This window comes from Triticum urartu, chromosome 5A, assembly GCF_056163025.1.
Source record: "Triticum urartu cultivar PI428250 chromosome 5A, HENAU_Tu73, whole genome shotgun sequence".
Lineage (NCBI taxonomy): Eukaryota > Viridiplantae > Streptophyta > Magnoliopsida > Poales > Poaceae > Triticum > Triticum urartu.
In genome coordinates, this window is record NC_141877.1 from 624751891 (window position 1) to 624767146 (window position 15256).

General features: G+C 45.6%; 1 protein-coding gene across 1 annotated transcript; it reads left to right on the forward strand.

The window, feature by feature from the left end:
- The first annotated feature begins 5006 nt into the window (after positions 1 to 5006).
- LOC125511135 (SCAR-like protein 1) lies at positions 5007 to 15193 on the forward strand. Its single transcript, XM_048676425.2, has 11 exons — positions 5007 to 5617; positions 6767 to 6930; positions 7025 to 7148; positions 7235 to 7361; positions 7987 to 8045; positions 8187 to 9259; positions 9362 to 9763; positions 9873 to 14218; positions 14310 to 14474; positions 14557 to 14676; positions 14763 to 15193. The coding sequence occupies exons 1-11, from the start codon at positions 5463 to 5465 to the stop codon at positions 14808 to 14810; spliced, it is 6783 nt and encodes a 2260-aa protein (XP_048532382.2). The 5' UTR covers positions 5007 to 5462; the 3' UTR covers positions 14811 to 15193.
- Positions 15194 to 15256: the final 63 nt, after the last annotated feature.

Consider the following 15256-nt stretch of genomic DNA (forward strand, 5'->3'; position numbering starts at 1 on the left):
GGGGAGTGGTGCGTTAGGCTCCTGGGAGCGCGTGGAAGACGAAGGCGTGCTCGGATTCGAGCTTACGCGCATGTGGCCACGGCGGCGACATGGCCGGCGGAGCCGAGCTCTCGGCCTCGATGGCAGAGGGGGTTGGAGGACGCGGACGAGCGCGGGGAGAGGGGGAAACGGTGGCGGAGCTCACAGCGGTTGTAGGGGAGTGATCGGCAAGCTCGGGGAAGGGCTGGAGCGAGCGGGGCAGCGAGGGGGATCTCCGGTGGCCAGAGTTGAGGACGGGCTCGGTGCAGCGTCTCCGGGGCGAGCGAGCGCACGGGGCTTGGCCTACTTGATGCAGTCGACGGCGGCGGAGCTTCCTGGCATGTCGGGGCAGCAAATGGACGGCGGTGGCTGCGGTGAAGCTTGTCGACGGCGACGGCTGCGCTCGGCAGGAAGAGGGGGAGAGAGCCAGAGAGGGAGAGAGGCCACGAGGAGAGTGGGAAGAAAGAGAGGGGAATGTGGGGGTCGGCGTGGCACTCGTGGACGCCTCCAGGGCGTCGGCGGAAGCAGGAGGTGGCCGGCGTGTGGCCGCGGGCGCCGGCCACGCGCTCCTCGTCCTCCTGGCGAGAGGAGGGGGACGACTGGCAAGCGCCAGTCGACTGGGCCGAGCCAGGTGGGCTGGTGGGCTGCGTCTGGTAAGTTCTCTCTCTCTCCTTTTTTGATTTGTTTCCTTTTCCTATTTTTCTGCAACTGTTGGGCTTTATTAAAAATACCTAGACATCTTTAAAAATCCTGAAAATAATCAGGGGCTCTGTTTAGATTATTCCCAATAGCCCACACGTATTTCCAGAATTATTTGAGCATTTAAATTATTTTATAGCATTTAAATGCCCAAATTCAAATACTTATAATTTAATTCAGAGAATCCAGAATGTCCTAGAAAAGAGTGCACCATTTTTGCCAGGGGTTTTAGCCCAAACCAGAAATGGTGAACATTTTGTGAAGGACATTTTGGGTTCATTGAAAATAATTTTAGTAAACCCTAGTTGTTTCAGGGGGGGGGGTGCTGGGGGTTCTGTCTTCCCCATTTCAATTTTAAGGGAATTTAAATATGATGCACACTCTAATGCTTGAACTAGCTAGGGTGTGACATTAAAAATGATACAATATATAATTTTGTTTGTGTAATTTTGTAAATATTTTGTACCATTACAAAAAAGTTTGTGACATTTCAAAAATGTTGTAACACTTAGATAATGTTTCACAACTTAAAACAAACCATGGCATTTATGCAAATGTTCAATATATGTTGAAAAAATATTCATCATGTATTTAAAAATGTTCAATGAGCATTTAACAAATGTTCAACATGTATTAAAAAAATGTTCATCATATATTTTAAAAATGTTCAATGAGCATTTAACAATTGTTCAACATGTATTCGAAGAAATATTTAATGTGTATTTTGAGAATATTCAACTCATATCTGAAAAATGTTCAACATGTATAGAAAAAATGTTGAATGTGCATTTGATAGATGTTCAACATGTATTTGGATGAAAAGGTCAACATGTATTTGAAAAATGTTCAACTTGTATCTAAAAAAATATTCAACGTGTGTTAAAAATGTCCAACTTGTATTAAAAAAGCCGACATGTAACTGTAAAAATTAAGAAAAGCAAACAAAAAACAAAATGCAAAGAAAACCGATACAAAATACACACAGAAAAACAAAAGGAAAACAAAACTGGTCGGAAGTTTGAAAAACCAGTCTGAACCGGTCTATAGAAGCGTCACATAACAGTTTCCAGGAAGCTACAATATGCGGGAGCTCAGCATAAACCTGGGTTGCACTTCTCCGGATATCCAGTCCTTCTTCCTTCAGGCGAGCGGACAGCTAAGCTTCAAAAAGCAATGGCATATCACTTTCACGACATCCGCTGTTGCTCTTTGGCACACCAGAAACGATCGCGTTTTTAACGGAAACTGCTGGTGTGAGCTTAGGATCAGATTCTATGCTGCCAACTTAATTAGGACCACAAGAGCTCGTAAACAAGATGTTAAAACAGACATGCAAACGTGGGTTATGATGCTTGAGGCTTAGTTTTCCTGGTAGCACAGCATAACTGATCTTTCTGCTGCTTGTTTCTTCTACCCCTTTTCCTGTCGGCCACTTGCGGCCATGCACCTTGGTGCATCTAGCAAGACCCTGTAACCTGCTATCAGGCTTATGCCTGTTTTTGAAATATAAAGTTGGCCATGAGCCATCTTTCCTTACAAAAAACAATATGCGGGAGCATCAGAGGCAAGTAGGTGATATCTAGCATTTGCAGAAGAAAAATGCCCAAGCACCGGTGCCACTCAGTCAAGTTGGGCCGGCCCGTAGTGTAGCTTTCATGCATGATTCGTATACCGATTAAGTACTAATTTACAATCTTTGGTATACCATGAAGCTCAAGTCGTGGTCCATGAACTCTATTTGAAGAAGATTTCAATCACATGTGACTGCAAGCCGGTCATTGATGACATTGAAAATGGGACAGAAGGTCGACATAGCACAATACAATTATTAAGGAGATTATAGCTAGGAAACATAACGTTAATTGCTATGATCAATAAAGCTTAGCAAGTTTCTAGAAAAAGTATTCCCTCTGATCCAAAATAAGTGTCGCAGTTTTGAACTGGGGTTAGTTCAAAATCACGACACTTATTATGGATTGGAGGTAGTACTAATTTACAACCCCTAAAAAAATAACTACTCTAAACAATGATCCTAGAATAGAAATTTCCAGTGCAATCCTCCTTTTTAAACGAGAAAAATAATATGTTGATCACTGTGCAGGCAACAACGAGCCCAAGCAAAACATCGAGGCCCAGTTAAAACATGGAATACAAAAGACGGCATTAATTGCCTGCTCAGGGCCTTGTTCAGTGTTCATCATACTGGGTCTCGCATCCACAGATTTGACGCAGCTCAAATTTCCCACAGCCTGATGACAGAACAGGCAACAATGGGAAAAAGAAAAAGATGAGAAACCATCCATAGTACTGGTACAGTACAGTTGGTTATACGGTATTGTCAATTAAATTCGAGGCATAAATAAACTCTCACAACGTTGGCCCAACCGTGAAAATGTAGCTGGGCCACTGCCATGCCATGCCATGCCATGCTGGGCCCCAAAAGAGCCGGCCTCACTGTGAGTACATTACATACACCCGAAGCAGCCACGTGACTGTGAATGTGATGGTCGGAGCGCTCCTGGTTTCCAGTTCTGGACGGGGCCAATAGCAGCAACCAGCAAGCAACGAACGAAGTGCCCACGGTAAAACCACGGAGGAACGAACGAACTCCGTCCGGTGAAACGAAATATCTCCGCCAATGTAAGAGATGGCCGGTGGAGGAGGGCGACAAGGCAGTAAAGCCCAACCGCCGGACTTCACTAGCGCCGAGTGTGGCCCGGCAGGCACGCCATTATTGGCGGCAGCGCGATCTCGCTCGATGCCAAGGCTAGACGACGGGGCCGATGGGCCCGATCCATCCACCCACCCATGCATTGCATAGGGAAACTACTGTGCGGACGACAGTGGCCCGCATGGGGGATGGGGCACACCAAACGTCCGTCCTCGCCGGCGCCGTCGCTTTCCGGCCGTGAGGCGTCAGGACGAAACGACGGTGGCGAGCCGGCCGTAGCGACCGGCCGACAGCGCGCGCCTCTCGCGGTCTTGCTCGCATCACAGCTTGGAAAACTGTCCGTTGCTCTTGCTCATCTGAATCTATGATGGTGGTTTATCGTGAGCACGTGAAGGCAAACGCAGGTAGGCAGGAGTGGACTGGACTGGACTGGGCTGGATTTCCCCCTGGGCTTATCGGAGAGACAAGGAGAAGGTGACAAGCCAGCGGCAGCAGCACGTACACCTTTTTGTTTGGCGTCAAGTTGGAACGGGCACGGGAGGACTGTACATCTGTTAAAGGACTGTACCGTAATGCGTACGACGGGCATGCCAAACACTCAACGCCGGTGAAAGGCATTTTCCGTTCAAGGACACTCAAGACTCAAGACTCAACAGTCTTTGTTGCTTGATTAGGGAGGGAATCAGCTAGCCGGGTGAGGTGATTAATAAGCTCGGTGGAGCCCCGTACGTGCGTTCGTACGTACTGCTCGTGTCTGTTTCCATTTTAAATGCAGGGGTTGATTATTGCAGGCAGCCAAGAAATTTAGAGTATTTTTCAAGCCGCAGTCCACATCCAGTTAGGCGCAAACGTAGCAGTACTGCTGCTTTAACGGATGGAGCTGAATATAAATTCGGAGTGATGCCGATCGGTCGCGAGAGGAATTTAAGAAGCGTTTGACTCCGCACATGGCAGGCAGAGGTGGCGCGCCATGGCAAAAAGGGCAAGGTAAACCACAGTTTAAGCCAGACATAACACGAAGGATCTAGTTGACCCCCAAGACGTCCCTGTACCTGTACGTATCATCAGCCTATCTTCAGCTCCACTACACGCGTCTGCACGCGTAGCGCCTTCAGTTAGCAGCCCATGCACGAAACCAACCTGACTGACATTCAGTGGTGTGGTGGTTGTCAAGAGAAGAAGTTAAGTGCAGAAGATGGAGATCTTAACTCCACGACTAAGCGACACCTGACCAGACAAACACCTGCGTTTTGCTCGCTGATAAGTTTAGGCCGGCGGCAGCACTGCCTGCTTGCGTTGCGTGTTGCCTCTGCTGATGAGTGATGGCCACACACATGTAAATGCACTCGAGGAGATGGAAGGAAACAAATCTCATCTGCATTTGTGGCTCGCTAATAAATGTTTGGTTGGGTTGGAGCCTCGCCCAACCCACTCGCTATTGCTAGACTAGTTGCCGCCTGCCATATCGCATCATGAGATGATGAGCTTCCGACTTCCAAGCGCTCACTGTCACCGGCCCGAAGGAATAAATAGCCACTCTCCCTCCCTCACCCCAGCTCAGCACGATCCGGCCTCGGCTCCACCACCGTCAAAGCCTAATCTACTCCGTGGAACCCCTAATCCCGGCGCTAATCAGACAACGCGGCCGGAACGGCTTTGATCCAAACCCTTCGTACCCAGAGACTCACTGACGGAGCGACCACCACCGTGTTTGGCCTGAGACCGGGCCCGCCCGCCAGCGAGGAGGGTAGAGGAGCCCTGCGTGGGCGCGAACCGGGGAGGGGTCACGGGCCGCCGCGGGGAGCACGAGGGCCCACGTGCCAGAGAGCGCGCCCCGTGATAAGAATGTGTTCTCACTTTCTCTGACGCCCCACCTCGTCTTCCTCCCGTCTACACTGAATCGAGTAGTGGTGGCGGAATATTTTTCTTTTCCACGCGCTACGGCCACCCGAGCTCACGCGCTGCTGCTGCTGCTGCGAGTGGAGTTGTCCTCAAGGAAGGCGGGGGAGGAAGAGGAGGGCGGGCGCTCCTCCAATGGTGGCCGAGTCCTGAAGGCTCAGGGGCGGGCGCGGAGATGATACGGTACCAGGTGCGCAACGAGTACGGGCTGGCGGATCCGGCGCTGTACGCGCCGGAGGAGGAGGAGGAGGATGACCCCGAGGCGCTGCTCGAGGGCGTCGCCATGGCCGGCCTCGTCGGCCTGCTCCGCCAGCTCGGGGATCTCGCTGAGTAAGTGCCGCTACTGTACCCCCCGCCCCCGCCTCCTTCTGTGCTGCAACCTTCAAGGGCACCAATCCGGGTTCGTTCGTTCGTGCTGCGCCGGGCGGGCGAGTTACGTGGCTGGCCTCGCCGCGGCGTGCGATTCTGCGAAACAAAAATTAAAATAATTGGGCGGGCGTATGCTGTTTTTGGGAGCATCTATGTGTAGATAGATAACTTTATGAGTTTAGTCTAGTTTAATGCCTTTTAGGTTTGATTTGAGGGAGGTTTCTGCGCATTATGGGCGGGTGGTTGGTCTCGTCCGCGCAGTTCGAAGGAGCCAATTGGCTGGGGAATTCGATTCACGGGCAGCATTTTGCTCCGAATTCTGAACTATTATTAAGGGATACGCCTCAGAATTTTCAGTCCAATTTGGGCGGCCTTTAGCACTTTCGACTTTGAGGGTGTGGAATTGTTTCCCCATTCATACAAGGAGGAACGGGTTTCGATTTTAACGGGGTCGAATTGTTTCCCTGCGTCTGCGTCGTGAGCTTGGCCAATGCCTGACGTTGCGCCATGTTTTGGTAATCTATACTGCGCGCTTTGTGGTTTCCCAGAGAATTCATCTTCTGCATGCTGCAGTTGGTAGTTGATTTTTAACAAGGACTCTAGTTATCAGAGACAGCTTTGAGGTTGCACTTTAGGACACAAGTCAGAATTTGGTAGGTTAGGTAACGCTCTTGGGCTGAATTGAAAAGATACTTGCCTTCATTTTTCTTCTATTTCTGCACATCCTTATATCAGAATTGGGATTTATCTGGAGAACTGCCAAAGGATAGCATTGTTGTGAATCTCATTACAGAAAATAAAATTTTGGTCAGGTAATAAAGTCGGTCTTTAGAAAAACATTCTATCCTAACCCATCATGCCCCCAATTAGAACTACACAAATGTGAATTGTCATGTGAACACTTTTACTGGCTCTTGGCAGATTTTGTTGTTAGTTTTGCTTTCTTCTTGAAGTTTTGTTGGAACCGTTGGCAGTGTAATGTGTATCTTGTCGATTACCAATGCTTCCATCCATGTTGTAATATGTGTACCAAAACAGTGTTCTAGAAGTGAATATGTCCTTCTTTCCATCCGTACTGAAGAACTTTTGTGTTTCCCTTGTGCAAAAAAGGTTCGCCGCAGAAATTTTTCATGACCTGCATGAAGATGTGATGGCCACTGCTTCTCGAGGGCATGGTTTGATGCTTAGATTGCAGCAGCTAGAGGCAGAATTTCCTGCAGTTGAGAAGGCAATTATAGCACAGACTGACCATTCAAATTACCTACATGATAATGGTTAGTTGGAAGTGGGAAAATACGACATGATCTGATTATTATTTTGTACTGCTATGGTTCTTACTTCAGAAGTTTTTGGTACACTCTCTTGTAGGTATTGAGTGGCACCCAAATCTTCAGCTTAATCAGAATTTGATCACGATAGGAGATATGCCTCGTTTCATTTTGGATTCATATGAAGAATGTCGTGGCCCACCACATTTATTCACGTTGGACAAGTATGTGGATGCTTTTATTTTTATTTTTATGTGGGTATATACCATGGATGTGTTATCAGCAATTTCACACTAGGATTGTTCTTCAGGTTCGATGTTGCTGGTGCCGGGGCCTCCTTAAAACGATATTCAGACCCCTCTTTCTTTAAGATGGGACAGACCTCCAACATGATTGAACCGGATTACTTAAGAGAGAAGAAGCCCCGTAGGATAAAGGCAAGTAATACATTCTCAATTACTGCAAACATTTCTACGGTAGTTTCACTTTGTGCTAGATACTTTACTGAGAGAGCCTCCTTCATGAACTTAAATAACATTTCTATTTGAAAAATGCTCGTGTACTCCCTCCGTCCGAAAAAGCTTGTCCCTCAAATGGATGTATCTAGCACCAAGTTAGCGCTAGATACATCCATTTGAGGGACAAGATTGGGACGAGCTTTTTCGGACGGAGGGAGTAGTATTTTACCAAATTGACCATGTGCACTTGAAGTTTAGATTTGTCTTTACAACACATAAGCGTAGCTTTAGCTTGAGATTTGGCGTCATCCAAATTGGACAACACAAAAATAATAAATACAAGGAAAAGCTGCCACACAGTAGTGTTTATTGATTTTGAAGGACCGTAAAGAGAAATTGCATTTTTCAACTATCAATAGCTGATAATAAGTTATCATCTCAACTTGCCTCGGACTTTTGAGAGTAGAACCGGTTCTTTCCCGTGCTATGTTTGTCATATCATTTACTCTGTTCAAATATACGCAGATCTTCGTTGTCCCTAATATTTGTCGAATCAGAACAATTTCCTTGAAGTTAGAAACTTACCGAAGTCTTTCTCTTTCAGAAAAAGGCTATGCGAAGGAAAGGGGAAACACTCGAATCATTGCTTATTGCGAACTCTGAGTAAGTTTAGGGCCACTGGATTGGTCATGTGCATAAGATTCACCAAAAGGAGCCTATATACTAGGGGAAATTTAGTTCGAAACGATTTTAGATTGTATTTACCATGACACAATGTAATACTATTTGTTGCAAAATCTGCAGGTCTCAAATTACTTCATCAAAGGATCGATCTTCTAGAAAAGTTCCACCAAGGACAACAAAACTGAAATCCAGGCATTTACGGGATTCTTACAATAAAACTATAAGCAGAATCTGCAGGGAACAATTGCAAGAAGTAATTTCATCACAACAGAAGATCTTGTCAAATTGTTCTGCAAGGAACTTCCATGCAAAATTTAGGTCAACTGACTCGAGTGAAATAATATCTTCATTTGGAGAATTAGACAATTTCAGTGCTCCTGCTCAGTCTTTTACTAAACATGAACTGACGAAGGTTGTCCCAGTAGACGAATCTGATACTTTGGTGACTGCATCTGCACCCATTAATGGACCGATTCATCTTGAGGTAGATGATGGTCAATATCTGGCAACACAACAGGAACATTTCGAAATGGAACAGATCTGCAAGGGATCTCCATTGCAGTCAGTGCAGGAAGAGAAACTTCAATTGGCTGTAGTTCCTGTTTACCATGATGATGATCCCTGCAGGCCTGATGATATTGGTAGTGATCAAGACAAGTTTATTGACACCCTTAATATAGAATCAGAAGGTGAAGCCGATCATAGCATGAAAAGTCAAAAGAATCTCAGTGCCGAAATGGAAGTGGATAATTTGAACTGTGATGGCAAGGAAGCTGAAAGTGTGCTGGATGTACAGTTTTCAGAACCAGGTCCTGCAGAAGACCTGTCATCAGGGTTGAGCAATCCATGCAATGACACAGAACCAACCCGTGCAGACTCATTTCTGCTAAGTGATTCTTCTCCTTCTGCAGTGTCAGACACAAAAGATACAGACTCTGATTCAGATTCTTGCAAACAAGTGGGTGCTGATAATTGGATCAACGACAAAGAATCTTGTAATGATGTTGATCTAATGGATGTCAGCTCATCATCCAGTGTAACCTCTGATGACAATGGTAACTTTGAAACTGACACTAATCTCAATGGCTGTGTACAAAACCAGGAGGCGTCTTTTCTCCCTACCAACGATTATCATGCTGTTGCTATCCCTAGTTCTGAAAAACAGTTATCCCAGACATCTAGTGGCTTGGATGGTAATTCTTTCTATCTTCTTGTATATGTTTGGATAGACCCAAATTGCCTCAATGAGTTTTCTTTTTCTTCTCTTTGACCTTACATAGTTATTGTGTTGCCAGGTTTGGCTAGCATTAGCAGTAATTACCACGAAATAGCATATCGCTCAGCGGAGGATGGCCGAAATAATGTGGTAGATGGTACTTCTACGATATCTGGACAACCCAATGATGTTTCACATGCTGTTGGAGAAGTTGAAGTTCCACATGCTGATGATTTGTTACTCCAGAGTGGCACACACAATCAAGAACAAATACAGTTGTCCAAGAAACCATTTGAAGAATGCACATCTATAGCTACAGTTGTCCAAGAAACAGATACCAAAGTTGCATCACTGCCAGGCATGGATCCTGTTGTGCACATGAATGACTTGGAGTTCAACAATGTTGCACTTCCTGCAGAAATTGACACGAGTACAAAACCAACTAGTTTGGATCCTGATGTTACCCACAAGCATTCTGACAGTAAGTCAACCATTTGCTTTTCTTTCACCTCCGCATTGTTTTACTTAAATTATTTGTTTAGCTCAATTGTTTACTGTATTACATCGGTTTATTGGAACATTTTTTGTAGAGCTTGATTCAGGAGTTATACCTATTCATTCAATCACATCAGATAATCCATCGTTTGAATCAGATCAGGGTGAACTGGTTGAAGAATCACACTGTTTACCAGATGAAGATCTATATAAGCATATCACAGAGGATCAAGAAATAGCTGCACTGGAAAAAGGGCCCTGTTCAGTTAGGCTCGACACACACAAAGAAGATTCTATGCAGGCGTCTGTTGTGCCCATGCACTTCTCTAATATTCAGGTGATCCCAGGACTTGCTGAATCTGTACCTACTTTTCAAGATGACACAGAAGCTCATACAAGCAAGATGCTGGAACAATCTCCACGAGTATTGAATGATGATACAAAATCATCGTTGGTTGATGTCCCATCAGCTTCTAGTACTGCCCCTATACTTGATACCGTCAAGTCCTGCATGGAATACCATGAATCCATTGAAACGATAAAAAATGTGGAGCACAGTGAAGTTCTGGTTGATGCTGAGGTTGTAGAAGAATCAACTACCGGCAGGTTTGATGATGACAGGATACCTTCTGAAGAGGAGCATACTGATGGTGTCAAACATACCGAGAAAGCAGAGGTTGATGCCGAGGTTGTAGAAGAATTGACTACCGGCAGGTTTGATGATGACATGATACCTTCTGAAGAGGAGCATACTGATGGTGCCAAACAGACCGAGAAAGCAGAGGTTCTGCCTACAAATTCTAGTCATGATATACCATTGCAATCCAGTCCTTTCAGAGAAGACATTGAAGCAGTTGAAGCTACCTGTGAAAACCTTGGATCACTAGAAGAGTCAAGAGGACATATCTTTAGAGAAAGTATGCTGCAGAAGGAAAATACACAGGAGCTCCTGCTGCAGACAGCCAATCTTCCACACCCTATTGAAATAGAAACGTCAGGCGGAACACTGGGTGGCAGTGATGACATTCTATATGTTCCGCCATCGCATTTTCCAGAAGATTCTTCTTGTCAAGAGGATTTATCAGAAGAAACCACTCTAATTGCTGAAGAAGTTCCATGTCAGAGTGATTTGGATAAGGATGTTACAGTAAGCCCGAACAGTAACATGGTGTGGGAGCAACTATCAGATGTCGATCAAGACTTGGTGAGGGAGTTATCTGCTCAAGATTCTTTTGGCACAAACCCATTCGTCGATCCTGGGTACATGGTGAGCTCTACTGATCCTTTGCCCAGTATGAGCTATCAACCATGTTGCTCTGAAGAAGAAGATGATTTTCTCTCAGAACTTCTAATCCAGCAGTGTAAGATCGAAGCAAAAGCGAACCTGTATCCACTTGATGATTCTCTTTGGGAACCTGCAACTCCACCCGATGAAGCACCATTACCATCAGAAGTTATGACTGAACAGGACTTCAGATCCTTGTGCCATGAATACCATGAGATTGATTTTACTGCTGCCACAGAAGGTTTTGATCATAAACCATCCTCAGATACTAAAGATATTACAAATGCTTCTGTGGTCAGTGTATTGGACTTTCCTAGTTCTGTATCTGTGCTGCCAGTGGAATTAGACCAGGAAGCGGTTTGTTCTAAGCCAGATTCTCAACGTGCTGATTGTTCTTCTGCCAGGGATATATCAGGCGAAACATTCGTGCCCTTATCTGCCATAGAAGTTCCAGATGCCGAGAAACAAGCAGCGGATTCTGACTTGAGATCTCACGAGTCTTTCGGTGATGAGAAAAATCTTGAACTGGATATCCTTTCCGTTCCAGTGAAATCAGAGCAGGAACAACGTCCCTTGCCTGAGGTTGTTCCAGTGAAAGAAGAGCAGGACCCCTGTGCTAACCTTCCTCCACATGCTTTTATAAATGAAAACGTAGGTGAACTGGATGTTCACTCGAGTAACTCGCCAGTGGAACCGTTGGTAGGAGCACGTGGCTTGGATGAACCGGATGTCCTTCCTTTAAGGAAACCTACTCCAACCCAGGAATCAGACTCCTGTGTCTTTGATGGACCTAACTCTCAAAGTGTTCCATCTTCCTCAATGGATAAGACGGTTGACGATCTAGATGTCCCTCCTCCGAGGATTGCTCTTGAAGCTGAGGAGTCAGAAGATCAGTTTACAGGTGAAAATGATTCTCAGATTGGTACATCTCACGTTTGTGAGAAGATTGAAGAACCTGCTGCCCCTCCAAGCAATGCTGTTCTTGTTGAAAAGGAGGCAGAAGTTTGTGCTCCAAGTGAACTGGATTCTCAAATTGCTTCATGTTCTTTGCGTAACAAGAAAATAGACGAACTAGATTGTCCTCCTTTGAGTGGTTCTGCATTGATAGAAGATGAGTCGGAAGATCATATCTCTGGTGTTCCTGATTCTCAAATTGCTCCATATTCTCCAGTAAATGATAAGATTGTTGGACCAGGTGCTTCTACATCAGTAAATGATAGAGAGGCGGGGTGGGAAACTTGTCCGTCTCCTGAATTGGATCCTCAGTTTGCTCCATGTCCCTTAAGTGATTACAATGTTGGTAAACTAGACGTGACTCCATCATGCAATGTCCAAGTGGAAGCAGAGAATGGACCCTATCATTCACCTGAATTTGGTACCCGAATTGCTCCATATTCTTCAGTAAATGATAAGATTGATGTACCAGGTGCTGCTACATCAATACATGATATGGAGGTGGAGCAAGGGTGGGAAGCATGCGCATCCCCTGAATTGGATTCTCAAATTGCTCCATGCCCCGTGAGTGAGGACAGGGTTGGTGAACTAGATGGATCTTCATCATGCAATGTCCTAGTGGAAACAGAGAATGGACCCTATCACTCACCTGAATTTGGTACCCAAGTTGCTCCATATTCTTCAGTAAATGATAAGATTGATGTACCAGGTGCTGCTACATCAATACATGATATGGAGGTGGAGCAAGGGTGGGAAGCATGTGCATCCCCTGAATTGGATTCTCAAACTGCTCCGTGCCCCATGGGTGAGGACAAGGTTGGTGAACTCGATGTATCTTCGTCATGCAATGTCCAAGTGGAACCAGAGAATGCATCCTATTGCTCACCTGAATCTGATTCCCAAATTGCACCGGGTTCTTTGAATTCCAGTGCGCTAGCTGAGAGATCAACAGCGGCTTCTACTTCTGTCATGCATAGTACCGAGGAAAACTATCGGGTCTCTCCTGTTCCACCACACACTGAACCGTTTCAAAGTGTATGCAGTGAAGATCCTCCGAAACTACCTCCTCTTCCTCCGCTTCAGTGGAGGCTTGGAAGGCCTCGTTTGGGACTTCTGAGTACAAAAGACCGTGCGCCTGACCCTGCAAGCAGAACAACTTCCATTTTGCCTGTATCAAGCCAAAATATGGATAATGGCCTAGTTTCACTTGACGGAATGGCAGAACCAATAGCCTTAGTTTCCTCTCAAGATATCAAAGAGAGGCATCAGAATTCTGTGGTGGACAATAGTGATCAAAGGGTAGAATCTGGAATGCCAAGGGAAAATGACAGGCCATTTTCAGAGGCTTGTTGGAACATCAAGCATCAGGGGCATATCATTTCATCACCATCGGAGGCTGAAGAACATCTGAATGACAGTGGGGCCACTGCACATGTAATTAACCAGCAAGATCGTCAACAGCACCTCTTGTGTTCAGATATTTCAGACATCGCTAAGCATCTCAGTTCTACAGATCCAGCTGCATCTGAGGATGACAAAATGGTGGATGATCACAGTGCTGCACGTAGCGTGCATTTCCACAAAGTGAGCTCTTCAACACCAGGGCATGTTTCTGAAAATGGTAGTTGCCAGCAATCTCAGCACGGTGAATCATTATCAGGGACTTCAGACAATGAAGAGCATAGTTCAAATTCATCAGATGAGGAGAAGAATCTGAAAGACCAGCCAATCACAAGAGGATTACCTTTAGACACAACAAAACATACTGCATCAGGCTCAGTGTTAGAAGAAGGCAATAGCCAGGAGAGTCAGTTACAGGAACAAGATGCGGATAACCTCAAGGGTGGTCCGTCTGAAGGCCAGTCACATACTGCAGAATCAATGGTATCTGAAGATTATCCCCATGGTGATCATAATTTGGACACAGAGAGTATACTTCAGCCAAACCCGTCATGGCCTAGCAATATAAGTAAATATCTTGGTGACCTTGATGAAGGCGGCTATGCACACGTTGAGCAGCCACCAGTGATGGGATGGACTGTTGGACCTCAGATGCTTCATCCTAATTATGGAATATCAACGGAAGGGAGCAGATTTGAACCAGAGGTCACAGATTATCGGTTGACCAGAAAGCCAGTTTCAGTGAGAAACATCCCAAGAAATCCACTGGTTGATGCTGTTGCTGCTCATGATAGAAGCACGGTATTCTTCTGCCTTCCTCGTGAACATTCTTGTGTGCGTGCTCTGCTTATGTTTTCTGTGTTTACGCTAACTCCATTTATGCTTTGTGCAGATGCGGAAGGTTTCAGAACTTGCTCCCCCCACAGATAAGCCAAATACCGATGATAAAAACCTGTGGCTTGAGCAGATAAGGAACAAGGTTGGAGAACTTGCCCCCACCGCAGATAAGCCAAATACCAATGATAAAAACTTGTGGCTTGAGCAGATAAGGAACAAGGTTGGTAAATAGAAATCCCTCCCTTCTCCCTGTAGACCCTCTCACTATCTCACTGACTTGCTTGCTGTTTGCACTTGATCAGACCTTTGACCTGAAACCAGTGGGTTCTGCTAAACCGACATCCATGATAGCCCCTGCTAGAGCCTCTAGTGGAAACCTGAGAGTTGCTGCAATAATAGAGAAAGCGAATGCCATACGCCAGGTTGCCCATCTAAAGTTCACCTCCAATGTTGCTGCCAACATCTTTTCAGTTATTTGTATCTTACATATGTTTCTGTTATGGATCAGGCGGTGGGAAGTGATGACGAAGACGACGATAATTGGAGTGACACATAGAGAACCCATTATTTTGCCCTCCTGCTGTTTTTTCCTTGGCAGAAAGGTGCCAAACCAGCAAGATCTTGGACAGGGTGCACAGCCATGCCATCTTATGGTCCTAACATTCTTAGCCTTGTCTCTCTCTTGTATATATAGTGTAGGGAAATGCCCATATGTTCATGTTTTTTTGCCATTCTTCTCTGCATTCTTTTTGGCCTCACAGTGTGTATACTTGCCTCCCCGGGCAGCAAAAGGCTGTCGAAGGTAGGCATGTTCTTAGGAGACCAATTTGTTCAGGTCTAATGTAAATCGTTAACCTCTCTTTTAAGTCTTAAACTTTTGCTTGTATTATATAGATTTGTAGTAGATTTATCTTGAATACAAAATGGGTTAGCATGCTCTGATTAATATCCCCTCACTGTGGTACCATGTGGCAATTGGCTTACAGTTTACAAAATCCTGAG

Coding starts and splice junctions, on each gene's coding strand:
- LOC125511135 (XM_048676425.2), top strand. CDS start 5,463: ATGATACGGTACCAGGTGCGCAACGAGTACGGGCTGGCGGATCCGGCG. Junction 5,618..6,766: donor CAGCTCGGGGATCTCGCTGA/GTAAGTGCCGCT, acceptor TGTGCAAAAAAG/GTTCGCCGCAGAAATTTTTC. Junction 6,931..7,024: donor AAATTACCTACATGATAATG/GTTAGTTGGAAG, acceptor ACTCTCTTGTAG/GTATTGAGTGGCACCCAAAT.